Here is a 13243-nt window from a genome sequence, read left to right on the forward strand (position 1 = left end):
AATGGAGAATCAGATAAATTCATGTGGCTTTTAAAGGCAGGTCATGCATCGGACCAACTTCCACACGGGCCTAACGATGGCAAGGAAGGTTTGCTCAAGCACCTAGTGTCACTGCCTCATCAATAGTGAGTGATGACAGATAATGAGTGATGATGTCGGAAAAGAGCAAAATTTTGTATGATAAAATAATTGTGTAAAATAGTAGAACTGATTATGTTTAAGAAATTTATAAATCAATAGTGAGATTTTATATATATATATATATATTAGCAAATGTTATAACTTTGTAGTTTTGTATCATGGCCGTTTTGTAACCAGTGTTGCAATGGTAGTCCATAACCATATATGGTGAAAGGCGTATGAGTGGATTTAGAAAAGTATGTACTGGAGACTATACCCAAGTAGAACCTACGCATAAGATAGCCAGAAGAGCATACCAGAAGCAGTCAAAGGAAGATAAGAAAATGCTAACGTCCACGCAAGGACTGGAATATACTCAAGTAAGGGAAAGGTGAAGAGGACAACCTGAGGAAGACTTCTTACTTCATCTGAGGAAGACTCTTACTTCATCAGAACGACCACCAGGCGACCACCAGAGGGGGCTGCGCAAGCGCAAAAGAGGCTGATGTCATAATAGACTGATGTGGCAATCCTTAATGCATATGTATTAGTTAAATGTTGTAACCCATGTTGAATATGTATTAATTGTGAAACTTTTAGGATATAAATTGCGGACGCGATGTGACGAGGTTGGAACCAGATTTGGGTGCGTACCCCTGGTTTCCCAGCGCTGCAATAAAGCACCTCATATAACCATTCCGGTGGTTATGTGTTTGTTCCTACGCTAACAATGAGAGTGATGAACTCAGGAACTCTCAGTTTTTAACCAGTTCATGATTCTAAGCAATCTTCTTCCCCCAGACTGAGGGTTGTGCTTTACATTTGTAATCCCCCCCTTAAATCCATCTTGTCCCTAGCTGAGAAGATACTGTATGTGGGAAACTGTTAGATGATAGAAGAACATGTAGTGTTAACTGATGGGAATTCTGAATACTTCAAAGATGGTAATGGTGTAGTACTCTTTCAAGAAGAAAGGATGGAATTACTTAGTGGTGTTTCCCTGCTGCTCAAGGCTCTAAGCTTACCCACTCTCACATTCCAGCCACTCCAAATGTAGACTAGCAATTGAGGACATTCTGGATATAGAATCACAGAATGGTTTGGACTGGAAGGCACCTTTCGTGAATTTAGTCCAGCTCCCCTCCCATGGGCAGGGAAATCTTTCACTAGATCAAGCTGCTCTAAGCCCCATCCAACCTGACCCTGAACACTTTCAGTAATGGGGCGTTCAGAACTTCTGTAAGAAACCTGTTTCAGCATCTCATCACACATTATAAAAAATTTCTTCCTTATGTTCAACTTAAACATATCCTCTTTCAGTTTAAAACCACTGCCCCTTGCCCTTTCAGCACAAACCCTGGGGAAAAAAAAAAAAAAAGGTCTTTCTCCTTCCCTCTGAAAAGCCCCATATTGTTTACATATTGAAGGTCTCCCTGAAGCCCTCTCTTCTCCAGGCTGAATAACGCCTAGTCTCTCAGCCTTTCTTCACAGGAAAGGTGTTCCAGCCCTCTGATCAGTTTTGTAGCCTACAATGGACCCACCCCAACAGGTCCCTGTTGTTCTTGTGCTGGAAAACCTAGAGCTGGATACAGTACTCCACTGGGGTCTCACCCAAGCAGAAGAGAGGGGGAGAATCTCTCTCCTCGACCTGCTGGTCACGTTTCTTGTTTATGTAGGCCAGGACATGATTTGCTTTCTGAGCTGTAAGCACACACTGCCAGCTCATGTCCAATTTTCTGTCCACTAGTATCCCAACATCCTTCCCCGCAATCCATTCATTCCCCAGCCCATACTGATACTGGGGACTGTCCTGACCTAGGTGCAGGGCCTTGCACTTTAACTTGCTGGACTTCAAGAGATTCTTATAGGCCCACCCTCAAGATTGTCATGGTCCCTGTGGAAGGCATCTGCTCCCTCCCAGCAATCAACTGCACCACCCAGCTTGGTATCGTCCACAAACTTGCTGAGCGTGCATTCAATCACACTGTCCATGTCACTGATGAAGATGGTAAATTGTATTTGTCTCAGTATGGACCCTTGAGGGACACTACTTGCTACTGGTTTCCACTTGGACATTGAGCTGTCACTCACTGGATGTGGCCATTCAGCCAGTTCCTTATCCATCTCATATCTACCTCCCATTCCTTAGTCCATCTGTCAAACCCATCTCTCTCCAAATTAGCAGCAAGGATGCTGTGGAGGACTGAATCAAAGGCTTACAGAACTCCAGGCAGACAACATCAGTATTTCAGTCTTAGTCACTTAAGAGTTTAATCCAATAACAAGAGAGAAGAGTCCCTTCTGCAAGCATGTGGGCTACAGTGAAAATAGGCACATGGAAGACGTTCACACATGCTGGATTCCCAGCAGCTACCAAATATTGGAAGGTTTAGGAAATGAAAAACAATAGCCTCTGTACTTTTCACTGTGTACTATGTAGAATATAAGACTAGAAAGGAACAGGAAGCTCAGAACATATGACAGATACTAAAGTTTCTGATGCTCTTTTAAGTTACCAATTACATAGTAAATGAAGAAGATGGTCCTCTAGCTAGAAATCAACATCTTATACTAAAAATGGAGGTACACTCCAGAAGGCTGGAGTTTTTCCTTCTGTTTTGACTGAATGATAAACAGGAAGATTACTAAAGCACAGTAACAGACATGATGGTAAAATTCCTTTCATTCGTGTTTTCCAACTCTTAGTAGCTTGGCTAAAAAGTAGTTCACAGATCAAGACTGCTTAAAATATAAAGAACACAGAATTCTGGTATTTTAAGTCAAGAAGCTAAACTAAAAATTTATGTGCTTTATGCAGAATGTTTTAGGTGGAATAATTCTGTTACATTACTTTTAACTTTATTGTACTTTCAGAGAATAAGGATCAACAGACTTAAATATAGGAGCCACAATACAATTGTTCAACTTCATTAAATAAAACTGAATTTTTATCTACAAAAAGGAGAATCGCAGTATGTATGTCAAAAGTACTTCAGTTACTTATCAAAGCCAATCAGTCTATAGTAACTATTTTTTAGACATTAGAAGGTTACAACAGATAGGATTATATGGCTTCTATATGCCACATGCAATATACTTTGAACTCCAAATAAAAAAAACTTGGCTTAGAAATACCTGCTATGTCATCAACAATTTCTGTGTATGTTCTACGAGCTATGTCAAGGAATTCATTGATGTTAGGCTTAACAGCATAGCATTTCTGGGTCCTCATACTCAGACATCCTTTTGTGTACCTTGTATCGTCATTAATGACAGTTGTAATCTTTTCAAGTATAATTCCAAATCTGCAATATTAGTTGTATTGCTAATTAGCTACATAATATTTTACTATTTTTTCATTTGTAATAGCATCCCAAAATTATAAGTAAGAGCATTACAAATTACTGAAGCAAATTATGCACTGTTAAAACAAACTACTAAATTTCATGTCTACTTTTGCCTCAGAATGAAGTATGACTATAGCCAAGTCTGACCAAAGATGTCATTCAAACGTTTGGGAGATATAAATTATTTCTCAAAGATACAGGCAACACTTGATTTTTGCATTGCTATGGAGATACTGGGAAACCACTACTTCTGTCTTCTCAGAATTATTTCTAAAAGAGTGCAGTTCATCAGCAATTGAAGTGTCACAACTAACTTTCTGGTTCACTTTTTTTCCCCTGTATTTTTTGTTAGTTGAAAACCAGATTTTTTGACAATTAAAAATCAACTTTTAGGCAAAAGAACTGAGCTATACCTGAAACTACAGATAAGCAAAGATGCAACATCTTAATCTTACACACATTCTTAACATAAGAGTTTCTAACACACTAGCTGAAGTATCCTGATAAATACCTTGTATCTTCAAGAGAATTGTAATAAGCCTTTAGCAGCGGTGTGGTACAGTTTCTTAAAGCAGCCTGTTGAAGAGTAAAACATGGACATGAACAGTTAGGGAGTTTTTTAGCCCTTTCAAAGGACAAAGTTCTCAGATTCACTGAGGCTACATCAGTGGTTGGATAATCTGAGCAGGAGTTTCAGTTAAATGCCTGTTATAAAATCAGTTATTCAGATAATGGTAGGAATCCAGTCCTTAAAAGAGTATCAGACTCAAATGCGTATTTCCAATAGGCGTAAGAATTAACAGACTGTGTTGGCAGGCTCATGTTCTGACAGATTAAAGTAAACTTTTTTTTTTTTTTTTGACTTGATGATACCTATTGGTCCCTTCCAGCTTGAAATATTCTATGAAATTTAACAAACCGCACTGTATAAAAATAAGGATGAAGCAGTCTGTGCTTTATATTATAAAAAAATGATATAACTTACCCTCAGAGGCTCCACAAGTTCTAGGGTATGTTTCAGGTAGATTAAATTTGTTATTTTTGATTCAGCAGTTTTAACCTGTTGAAAAATTTTACAAATATTGGAGGTGTTTGTGTGTCTGCCTGTTTGAAGAAGTACTTAAGAACTAGCAGAACTCATACTGTTAACTGTAACACCTTTGTACTTTTAACACAAAATGTTACAATACTTTATAATCTCACTTCGACAACTTGATGTGTAACAGCATAAAAAAATGCTTACCTAAATTTTACATTGCCTATTGTGATAGCTTGCCTACTAGTAGCTAATATTTTCATTCGTCTGCACTGATAATGACTGACCAAGCCATGAAAACTTCTAATATCCTACATAGCTCTGTAAGGTCTACAAGCTCATAAACTCTTTCAAATAGAATACATTATTCAGAACAATTAAGCAGCATAGTCCTTTTCAGAAATAATGTTAAATACAACATAACCCAATTTGGTTGACTTATCCTTGATTAATATATTTACGTCCTTAAACATCTACCCTTGTAATTAAACACAAATCCAATAAATGTTTAAAAGTTTTGCTTACATTAATGACTATCTTAACCATGTTTTGTCCACATAGCTATTCTATCTTGTTTTCTATGCCCATTAACATTTAAAGAATTTTGCTGATGATATTAGAGCATAGCATGTGTAATGCGTAGCATGTATACGCTGTGTGAGGAGATTTTAAGAAACCAACATAGATAAGCATACTGTCTGGTTCCAAAGAAAACGTAATGTCAGTTTTCAACATGAATGTAGGATGACCCTGTGTGAAATCTTTTCTTCTTCGTATAGAATAACTCTTTACTCTTGTGGTAGATGGCATCCCTTGCCTTATCTTAACCTTCTATATGAAGTCATTTTTCTGTAAAAGACAAGACTAAATAATGATACATGTATGAATGGAAGAATCATGATCTGCAAATACATGTGGGGTCTAAGTCCCAAGATGGAATTGGACATCAAAAGGACAGATACAGTCAGACGCGTAGAGCTGGAATTCACAGAGTGTACCTTGCTAGAATAGTTCTTACAGGAACTTTTAAACTGGTGTTAAAGGAGGATCTTTGTACATGCTGCACTTCAGGCTCAAAGGGAGAAAATGAACAAATACAGTCAATAGTCAGTAACTCTTCCATATAAAGTTACTTCTTTTAGACTCATTAATGACTAAAATGCAAGCCTGTCCTTTATGGAGTCTTCACCAACATTTGTTTACAAACTAGTCAGGAACAGGAGCTGACCTCCAGTCTAACAAGCATGTGGAGGATCGGCTTGTTGAAAAAGGTCAAAAGGTCACGTTCCCATCAACGAGCTGAAACAAGACATCTGTGTAGAACATGGTGCAAACCTCTCACACCAGATAATGAGGAAATGAAGGACACCGGCAAACAGCAACATACTATGACCAATCACAGCCAAGGCCACTAAGTGATAAGTGCATGAGAAGGAGGATGGTGGGGGGGTGCACGGTGTAGCTGCAAAAATGTAGACGCTATAAACCAATGATCTTGTAACATGTAGAAGCTATAAACCAATGATCTTATAACATGTAAAAGCTATAAGCCAATAATCTCTCTGTAACCAAACTATAAACATGCAAGCAAGGTATATAAGTATCCATCTGCTTAGCAATAAACTGAGACTAGTCAGTCATCATCTGATGAGCTCGTCTCCCGGCGATTCCCACACAAGCACACTGCGGTACACTGAAGGAAGAGAAACCTTATTTTAATTAATCACAACTACTCCAGGGTTAAAAATGTTACACTGTGATTTTCAAGGTGAAAGATTAAACCTTTCTCAAGCTTCTAAAAGACTTCAAATGAGAAATTCATTATAAACACTGAGGAGGAAAGAGAGGTTCTAAGAAATCTGAATCTGAAGGTATATTCAGTAATTTTCCCAAAGGTGATCTGTGATGGAAACCTTCTCTGTCGGCCGAGCTCCTGAATGCACTCTAATGGATGTCACAGGAGGTATACAACACTCATACAGACCAAAACCATGGCTGCCACTATCATGCAGATAAGGAATAAAATACCTTCCTGCTGAAGCCTGAACACAAGCAGATAAAGTATTGTTTGTCTTTCAACTAAGCTATGTTATTCTAAGCATTTATAGCTTTATTGTCTAGTTATACTTTTATGAATAAATGCTTTTATCTGCATTTCATTTTTGATTTGTGAGATCACAGAATCATAGAATAGTTAGATACATGATTTAATGTAGCAGGGCACTCTTTCAATCTGTAAAACAGCACCATGAGGAAACTTAAAGAGTAATCATTTCTCCAATACATTGCTTATCCCTTGCATTCAAGGGTTAACAGAGAAGCATGGGTCGAGAATAGGATGCACACATGACTTCCAAACACTATCCATAACCTAGAGATCTCTCTGTTATGTGCTTGAGACATAAAATTATCTGCTTTTGAGAACAGTCAGTGTAGGGGCAACTTCTGCTTCATTTGGTACTGCTTATGCTCTGCAAGTGAGTATATTGTTTTCTGTCAGCTCATTGCTGTTCAGAGGTTGCTCATTAACCCCTGCATGAAAAAGCTGCATTTGGTTCACAGAGCATCTGTGCCCTGGAAACTAACATTTAAGTTCCATTTCTGGTTCTGTATGTTTATGTGACTTAGTTCATCTGTTTTGTATGCAGAGCTGAGCAAAGTCAGAATGCTTCCTAAGAACCTTTCTCAAAATAATTTTTCAGGCAATAAAGACTGATTTCTATTCACCTGTATTACATGAAAATTAAGAAATTATTTATTTTCTAGTAAGAAAGGCGTTTCGTTTAATTTCTTTAGGTTATCAAAAAAAAAAGTTTATTGACCTCCAAAAATAAATTTCTGTTATACACTTTTTCCTCTTAGGCTGATGCAAAGAACATTCCTCTCTCTCATCAGAGTACTGTCGAATAGGATGTACACATACGAAGAATAAAGGTGGGGAGCGATGAAAAAGTAAACAGTTTTGAAGTCAATTTGCATATGTTTAGATGAATGTGATATTGAAGCAAAACACAAATTTTTCTAACATTCTTCTATGAGAATCCTCTACTGCTGTAAAATATGATCTACTCTCAATCTATAATAGAATTATTCCATGTGGTTTTAAGGTACCATCTTTTTCTTATCGTATCATACATATTTATAGATACTGCATTTATATATTACACATTTTAGCCAGATAACTCATAATCTAAAGTGTATTTCAAAACATACTGTATCCTGCTTTGGAATTTGTACCAAAACTGAAAGTAGTTGTTCTGTATCCAGGAATTTGGAGATAACTGTAAAACAAAAGTACAGAACAGAAAATGAACTATAATTATACTAAAATCAATTTTTTTTACATGCACATAATTACTTACTAATACTTATGTTATTTTTTTTCTTTCATTCTATTTTCAGAAATTCTTTACCAAGTTAAAAAATGGCTTAAAAATAGCTGCTATCTCAATTATTTACTGTATCTAAATATTATTTAGTGGAGGTCATATATCAATTCAGCAATATTCTTTTTGTTAGACTGAATCACATTTCTGCTATGATTAAGATTACATGATCCAGCTTCAGGTGGACTAACTCATACTCTGGTACTGTCTTTATTTTACATATGTCTGGGCCACTGCTTTATGGAGCAATGACAAAAGAACATGCATACACAAGTATTACAGCAGTGATACCTTTGGCTTTAATGCATACATTATACATACTTGCATTCTTCCAACATAGTGTGTATCTAGCCATAGAGATGAAGAGTTAAACTCTTTGAAAAAGCTATTGGCCTGCTGACTTCTACCCACTTTAAGCAGATAAATTAACTTTTCTTTGTGAAATACTTGAGAAAAAACATCACTATCAAATAAAGATTACTTCAAAAACTAAGTGCCTGCTATGTCACCTGACAATCATAAACCCCAACTTTTCAAACATATTAAGTCACCCCGCATATTTTCATCTATCAGAAATAAATGTTTAAAAAGAAATATAATACTATGAATTAAAAAATAAACTGCTACCTGCTTGAAGACCAAAAAAGAGCTCCTCATCCTGGAGTAATTCCTGAACACAGTCCAGTCTTGTGTTAATTGTTTCAGCATCTACTAGTGGCTCCAGGATATTGGATCTAAGTCTTCGACTTCCACCCGGAGTTTTGGTGTAGTTTAATACACCGAAAAGTGTGTGACCATTCCTTTGAAAACAAAATGGACTGGAGAATACACTCACAAAGACGGTAAATGTCAAGGACATTTTCAGGTAAGAGTACCCTACAAATCTGAGACATGCTTTTGGGATGTTTTGCCATGTGTATTATATGAACTACAACAGTTTAGGAAGTCAGGCAACTTAATGCAATTTAATGCAATATTATCCCTCATTATATCATTTTCTTAAATATAGAAACTCATTTGTATTCAGTATTTTCTTCATTTTTTTGTGGTAGTATTCCATTCCTACTGCAGTGATGCAGTTCACATTTTTCCTCTCAGTTGAGCTAATTAAAACCAAACAAACCCAGCAGAAGGAGGCAAATTAAGAGTCTGAGATCAAACACTAATCTGAACATTTTCATTAAAATACATTTCTGAAAATTACTTCAAATCCTTAAAAGTCCAAGAGAGAATTAAGCTTTGGATTTATTTTTTGAAAGAACTGACTTACAGCCATTATAGGAGACAAATAACATGCTTATGTTCTGTGAATAATATTCTCATGTTCATGGCTTTTATACGTTACATCCCAGGGCCTCACACTTAAAGGCTGATTGTATCTGTTTAAAATAAACAGCCTATAATATTTACATCTAGTACATACCTAAACAGTTTTAGAAACCTGAAACCTTCAATGCTACTGGCTTGAAAGAAGGCCATTGTGATTGAAAAGAGAATTTGAATAGGAAGAAATCAGACACCAAACAACATAAAGATAGCTAGACAGTACAGAAACTCCTGAAATATCATGGTCAAAAGGAGGAAGCAATAGTCAAGAGAATTAAAAAAAGGGTGAAATTCAAAGCCAGTTTTATTAAGGACATACTTACCATGAGCTGCAATTCATAGCAACAATTAAGGGGAACTCTATGTTTGGGATAATATCCACACTGCTTACCTTTAAGCAACTGAGGGCTCATTTCCCTGTACAGTAAATGAAAAGATACAAGCCCCTTCAGATACTGCCACAAGAACTTGATTTAGGTGTTTCTGGTGTGTGCCTGTACTATTAACATTTACCTGTTAACATCTGATAAAAAGATGTCAAACCAGGTGTGCCTGTATTGGTGTGTGCCTCTACTATTAATGTTTACCTGTTAATATTTGATAAAAAGGTATCAAAATAGGCTTTAGGGGTAGTATTTAGGTCAAGGAAACAGCTCTGTCTGGTCTGATTCAGACTTGTCACTGGGTCAGCAAAAAATTGTGCAGTTATAGTGCTAAAAAAAAAAAAAGACAGCAAACCTTAGGCAGTTTACTGTTGCTCAGGTCCTCCTCCTTCCTCTCAAAACCATCCGTCAAATTAGAGCACCTTTCAGAGAAATATTGCACTGAGGGTGCCAATCCTATAGGCTGGCTCCCGCAGTTACATATGAAGCGATGGAGCAAACAAGAAGGAACTGGGGGCAAAGTATGGCAGATGAATAGAAAGAAACCACAGTTACCACCCTCTTCTGAAGAACAGATCTAGCTTTGTTCTCTGTGACCCCCACAAGGGAGAAAACCAGGGAAAAAAACAGAGCAAGAGCCGAGCAAGACAAAAGACAAAAGAGCAGTGGTAAGGGCGGCTGATCTAGTCAAAGGTGCCCCTGCCCAGAGCAGGGAGCTTGGAAGTAGAAGATCTTTAAAGGTCCCTTCATACCCAAACCATTTTATAATTCTGATATACCTCTAAGCAGAAAGCTTTTACAAGTAATACTTGGAGAGCAAGCAATCTCCAGGCTCTCCTTTTTATATCAGGGTGATGAGTGGACCTATGAGCAGAGGTGGATCTCGGAACTTGGCAGGCAGCCACTTCTAACCAGAAGTGTAACAGTTTCATTAAGAAGGTAACTCCTGCAGCTCCCCTTCTGCCTAGAAAGCAAGGAACTCCTGGTGAAAGAAGTGTTCCAAGCATTGTACTCAATTGTGGAGAACAACTTGCCACTAGTCCTTAGAAGTAAAGGAAAACAAAACAACATTTCAAGCCTGTTTATCTTGTGTAAAATGAATAAAATTCAGGCAGTTTAATCCAACATAAGCAACTTCTTGTGGACATGTTATCTCTTTCATGATCTGTGAAATTTTGCATCAACATCATTTTAAGTTTACACTGATTCAAACATGACTACGTGTCATCTTTCTGCAATTCATTTGTGGGATTCTTATGCTAGAAATTTTGTGCTGAATTGTAATGTATTTCTCTCTCCAAGTATTTTTTGTAAGCTCTGAATGGTATATAAGATCTGTCATACAGAAATAAATATAATGGTCAGCCCTTTGACACAAACATCAAGAACACTTGGTAAAATACAACTTTAAAAACCGCAATTTGTAAGCTGAAATATTCTTACCGAGAATCTCTGTTATTAATCACTAATTCCAGATTTTGTGCTGATGATGAATCTATCATGGCTGTCTTCTCACTCCCCTGGAAACGCACCTTGAGCGATTTAGGAGCATAAACTGAATTCTGAATAAACTCTACATATTTCAGTAAAGCGGCAGCAGCTGCAAGACAGTAATACCTTGGAAAGAAACAATCTTTAATGAATGTCGAACAGGGCTATTGAAATACCACAAAACCAAGCGCTGCACTACAGAAATTACATTCACACTTGTGCTTGACAACTACTGGGATTGATAGCACTGAAAGCACAGTATGTTTTAGGTATGCACTAACCCATGAATAGTGCACATATATGCATGCAAATAAAATATTCATGTTTGACTGTCTGTACACTTGACACCCCACACTATATACCTGGTACTTCAAACATACATATTTCAGTACATGACTTGAAGACCCAGGTCACCAAGGACCACTACTTAAAATTGTTGGTACAAGGAAAACAAAGAAGAGAAAGTGGAAAGCTATGAAAACAAAAACAAAACAAAAAACAGAACACCCTCCCCCCACCCCCCCCCCCCCAAAAAAAAAAGAACACCACAAAAAAGAGGCTGCAATGGGCTTTCTATGCAAGTTTATAGATGTATCAGAAACACTGGAGGGGAGAATAAAAGAACAGCTCTCTTCTGGTTTTCTACCTTTTACACCAACCCACAAGACTTGCGTGCTAAGTATGCAAAAAGATGTTAAAAACTTATCTGAACACCATGGTTTTTTTCCTTATTAAAACATACTTTGACTGAACCTCCATGAAAATGGTGCAGAATTCAGATGCACACAATTGTTCTACATATTCCAAACCCTTAGTTTCATTGAAATATTTCCTTTGCACAGTTGTAAAAGTCACATTCTGTGAAGATGGAGGGGAAAAGCAGATAGTTTTAAAAGTTACAAAGATTTTATCATCAGACAGACTTCTCTATTTTTCTAGTGATATGTGTTTCCAAGAAAATGTATCATTTGGTTTAGCAATCTGTGTAAGTATTCATTCTAGCTTATTAGCACAAGCAAGCCACGCTACTGCCACTCATCTTGCCTTCTCTTTGCTAGTAAGTACATAAAAATAGGCTCATACTACTGTTTTGAGCAAATTAATGCAGGCTTTTTCTTGGATATTGCTCTTGCTCTCAAGAACGAGACAAAGAACATGGATTTGGTTAAAATTAATGACTTTATGGGAAGTTATTTTCATGGTAGCATCAATGCTGACACTGAAACTGCAGTTTTCTCTTGCCAAGGTTTAAGTCCAAGGGATCATTATCAAGCTCTCAGCGGTAAACTGGCAATAAAGATAAGTAGGTTAATGCAATGGAATGCGTGGGATGTGCAAGTGGTATATGCAAAACAAAGAGGAGAGGTCAGGAAGCAAAAAAGGACACGTGAAGAGGCCATCAGCACTACAGACAAGGGAGCAATTAAAGCAGTATTCAATACAGAGTTTTTTAAAACTTCTGTGGCTTTGATACTTCTAAATTACATACACTTTTTATCTCATGATCTTTCACTCTGCAGTGCTCTTTCTCCTATTCTGTGATACATCAGCCCCATCTATTTATCAGGTTGCGAGAACAAAAAAGGAGCAAAGGAAACTGCTTGATTTCTTTTAACCTCTGAGTCCTTCCTAGGTTCAGTATTGCTCAAATTATTTCAATATTATAAATTTGAAACTTGGGTCTTTAATCAGAAATATACTTATCTCTGCAACTGTTAAGATTAGATCTACTAGCGCTGGAACTGCATTTAGATTATTCTTTACCATGGTAAAATTTGGCCCAAAAATCGTAAACCACACAAAATCTGATTGCATTCAGGGTTTTACAAATTGTGGAAAGCTCTCAAATCAACAATTGTATAAAAGTGATCAACAAGAACTCTAAAATATTGAACGAAATTTAAGAGCTTACCTTGAAATGTTCTGTTATCAGACTGAACAATTTTGTTGTGTTCCCCGCATCACAAGCAGTGTTTGACATTATGATTTCTAGTGGTGTTAAAATCTTCAGCTTAGTAATGACCTGAACAAAAAAATTATAAAATCAATAAAAATCCATACATAATCTAAAATATGAACCAGCAATGAAGAATGAGAGCATCCTTATATTCTAAAAATTACAAATATGTGTAAATATTGTAAATAAAGACCAAA

The 13243-nt window shown here is 36.8% G+C and overlaps 1 protein-coding gene across 10 annotated transcripts in view; it reads right to left on the reverse strand.

Annotated features, from left to right (window-relative positions):
- MSH4 (mutS homolog 4) overlaps positions 1 to 13243 on the reverse strand; it is a 38104-nt gene that overhangs the window by 10974 nt on the left and 13887 nt on the right. For 6 of the 10 annotated variants that reach the window (XR_010611355.1, XR_010611354.1, XM_065673003.1 and 3 more), the window contains exons 4-11: positions 13002 to 13112; positions 11832 to 11947; positions 11042 to 11215; positions 8514 to 8689; positions 7717 to 7784; positions 4453 to 4527; positions 3979 to 4043; positions 3256 to 3425 (exon numbers count right to left, since the gene is read on the reverse strand). Coding sequence is in view for 8 of the 10 variants with exons in the window: in XM_065673003.1 (XP_065529075.1) it covers positions 3256 to 3425; positions 3979 to 4043; positions 4453 to 4527; positions 7717 to 7784; positions 8514 to 8689; positions 11042 to 11215; positions 11832 to 11947; positions 13002 to 13112 (955 nt within the window). In the remaining 2 variants the exon portion in view is untranslated. The remainder of the gene's footprint in view (positions 1 to 3255; positions 3426 to 3978; positions 4044 to 4452; positions 4528 to 7716; positions 7785 to 8513; positions 8690 to 11041; positions 11216 to 11831; positions 11948 to 13001; positions 13113 to 13243) is intronic. The other 4 variants (XM_065673002.1, XM_065673000.1, XM_065673001.1 and 1 more) reach the window with 4 other exon arrangements.

This window comes from Lathamus discolor, chromosome 3, assembly GCF_037157495.1.
Source record: "Lathamus discolor isolate bLatDis1 chromosome 3, bLatDis1.hap1, whole genome shotgun sequence".
Classification (NCBI taxonomy): domain Eukaryota; kingdom Metazoa; phylum Chordata; class Aves; order Psittaciformes; family Psittacidae; genus Lathamus; species Lathamus discolor.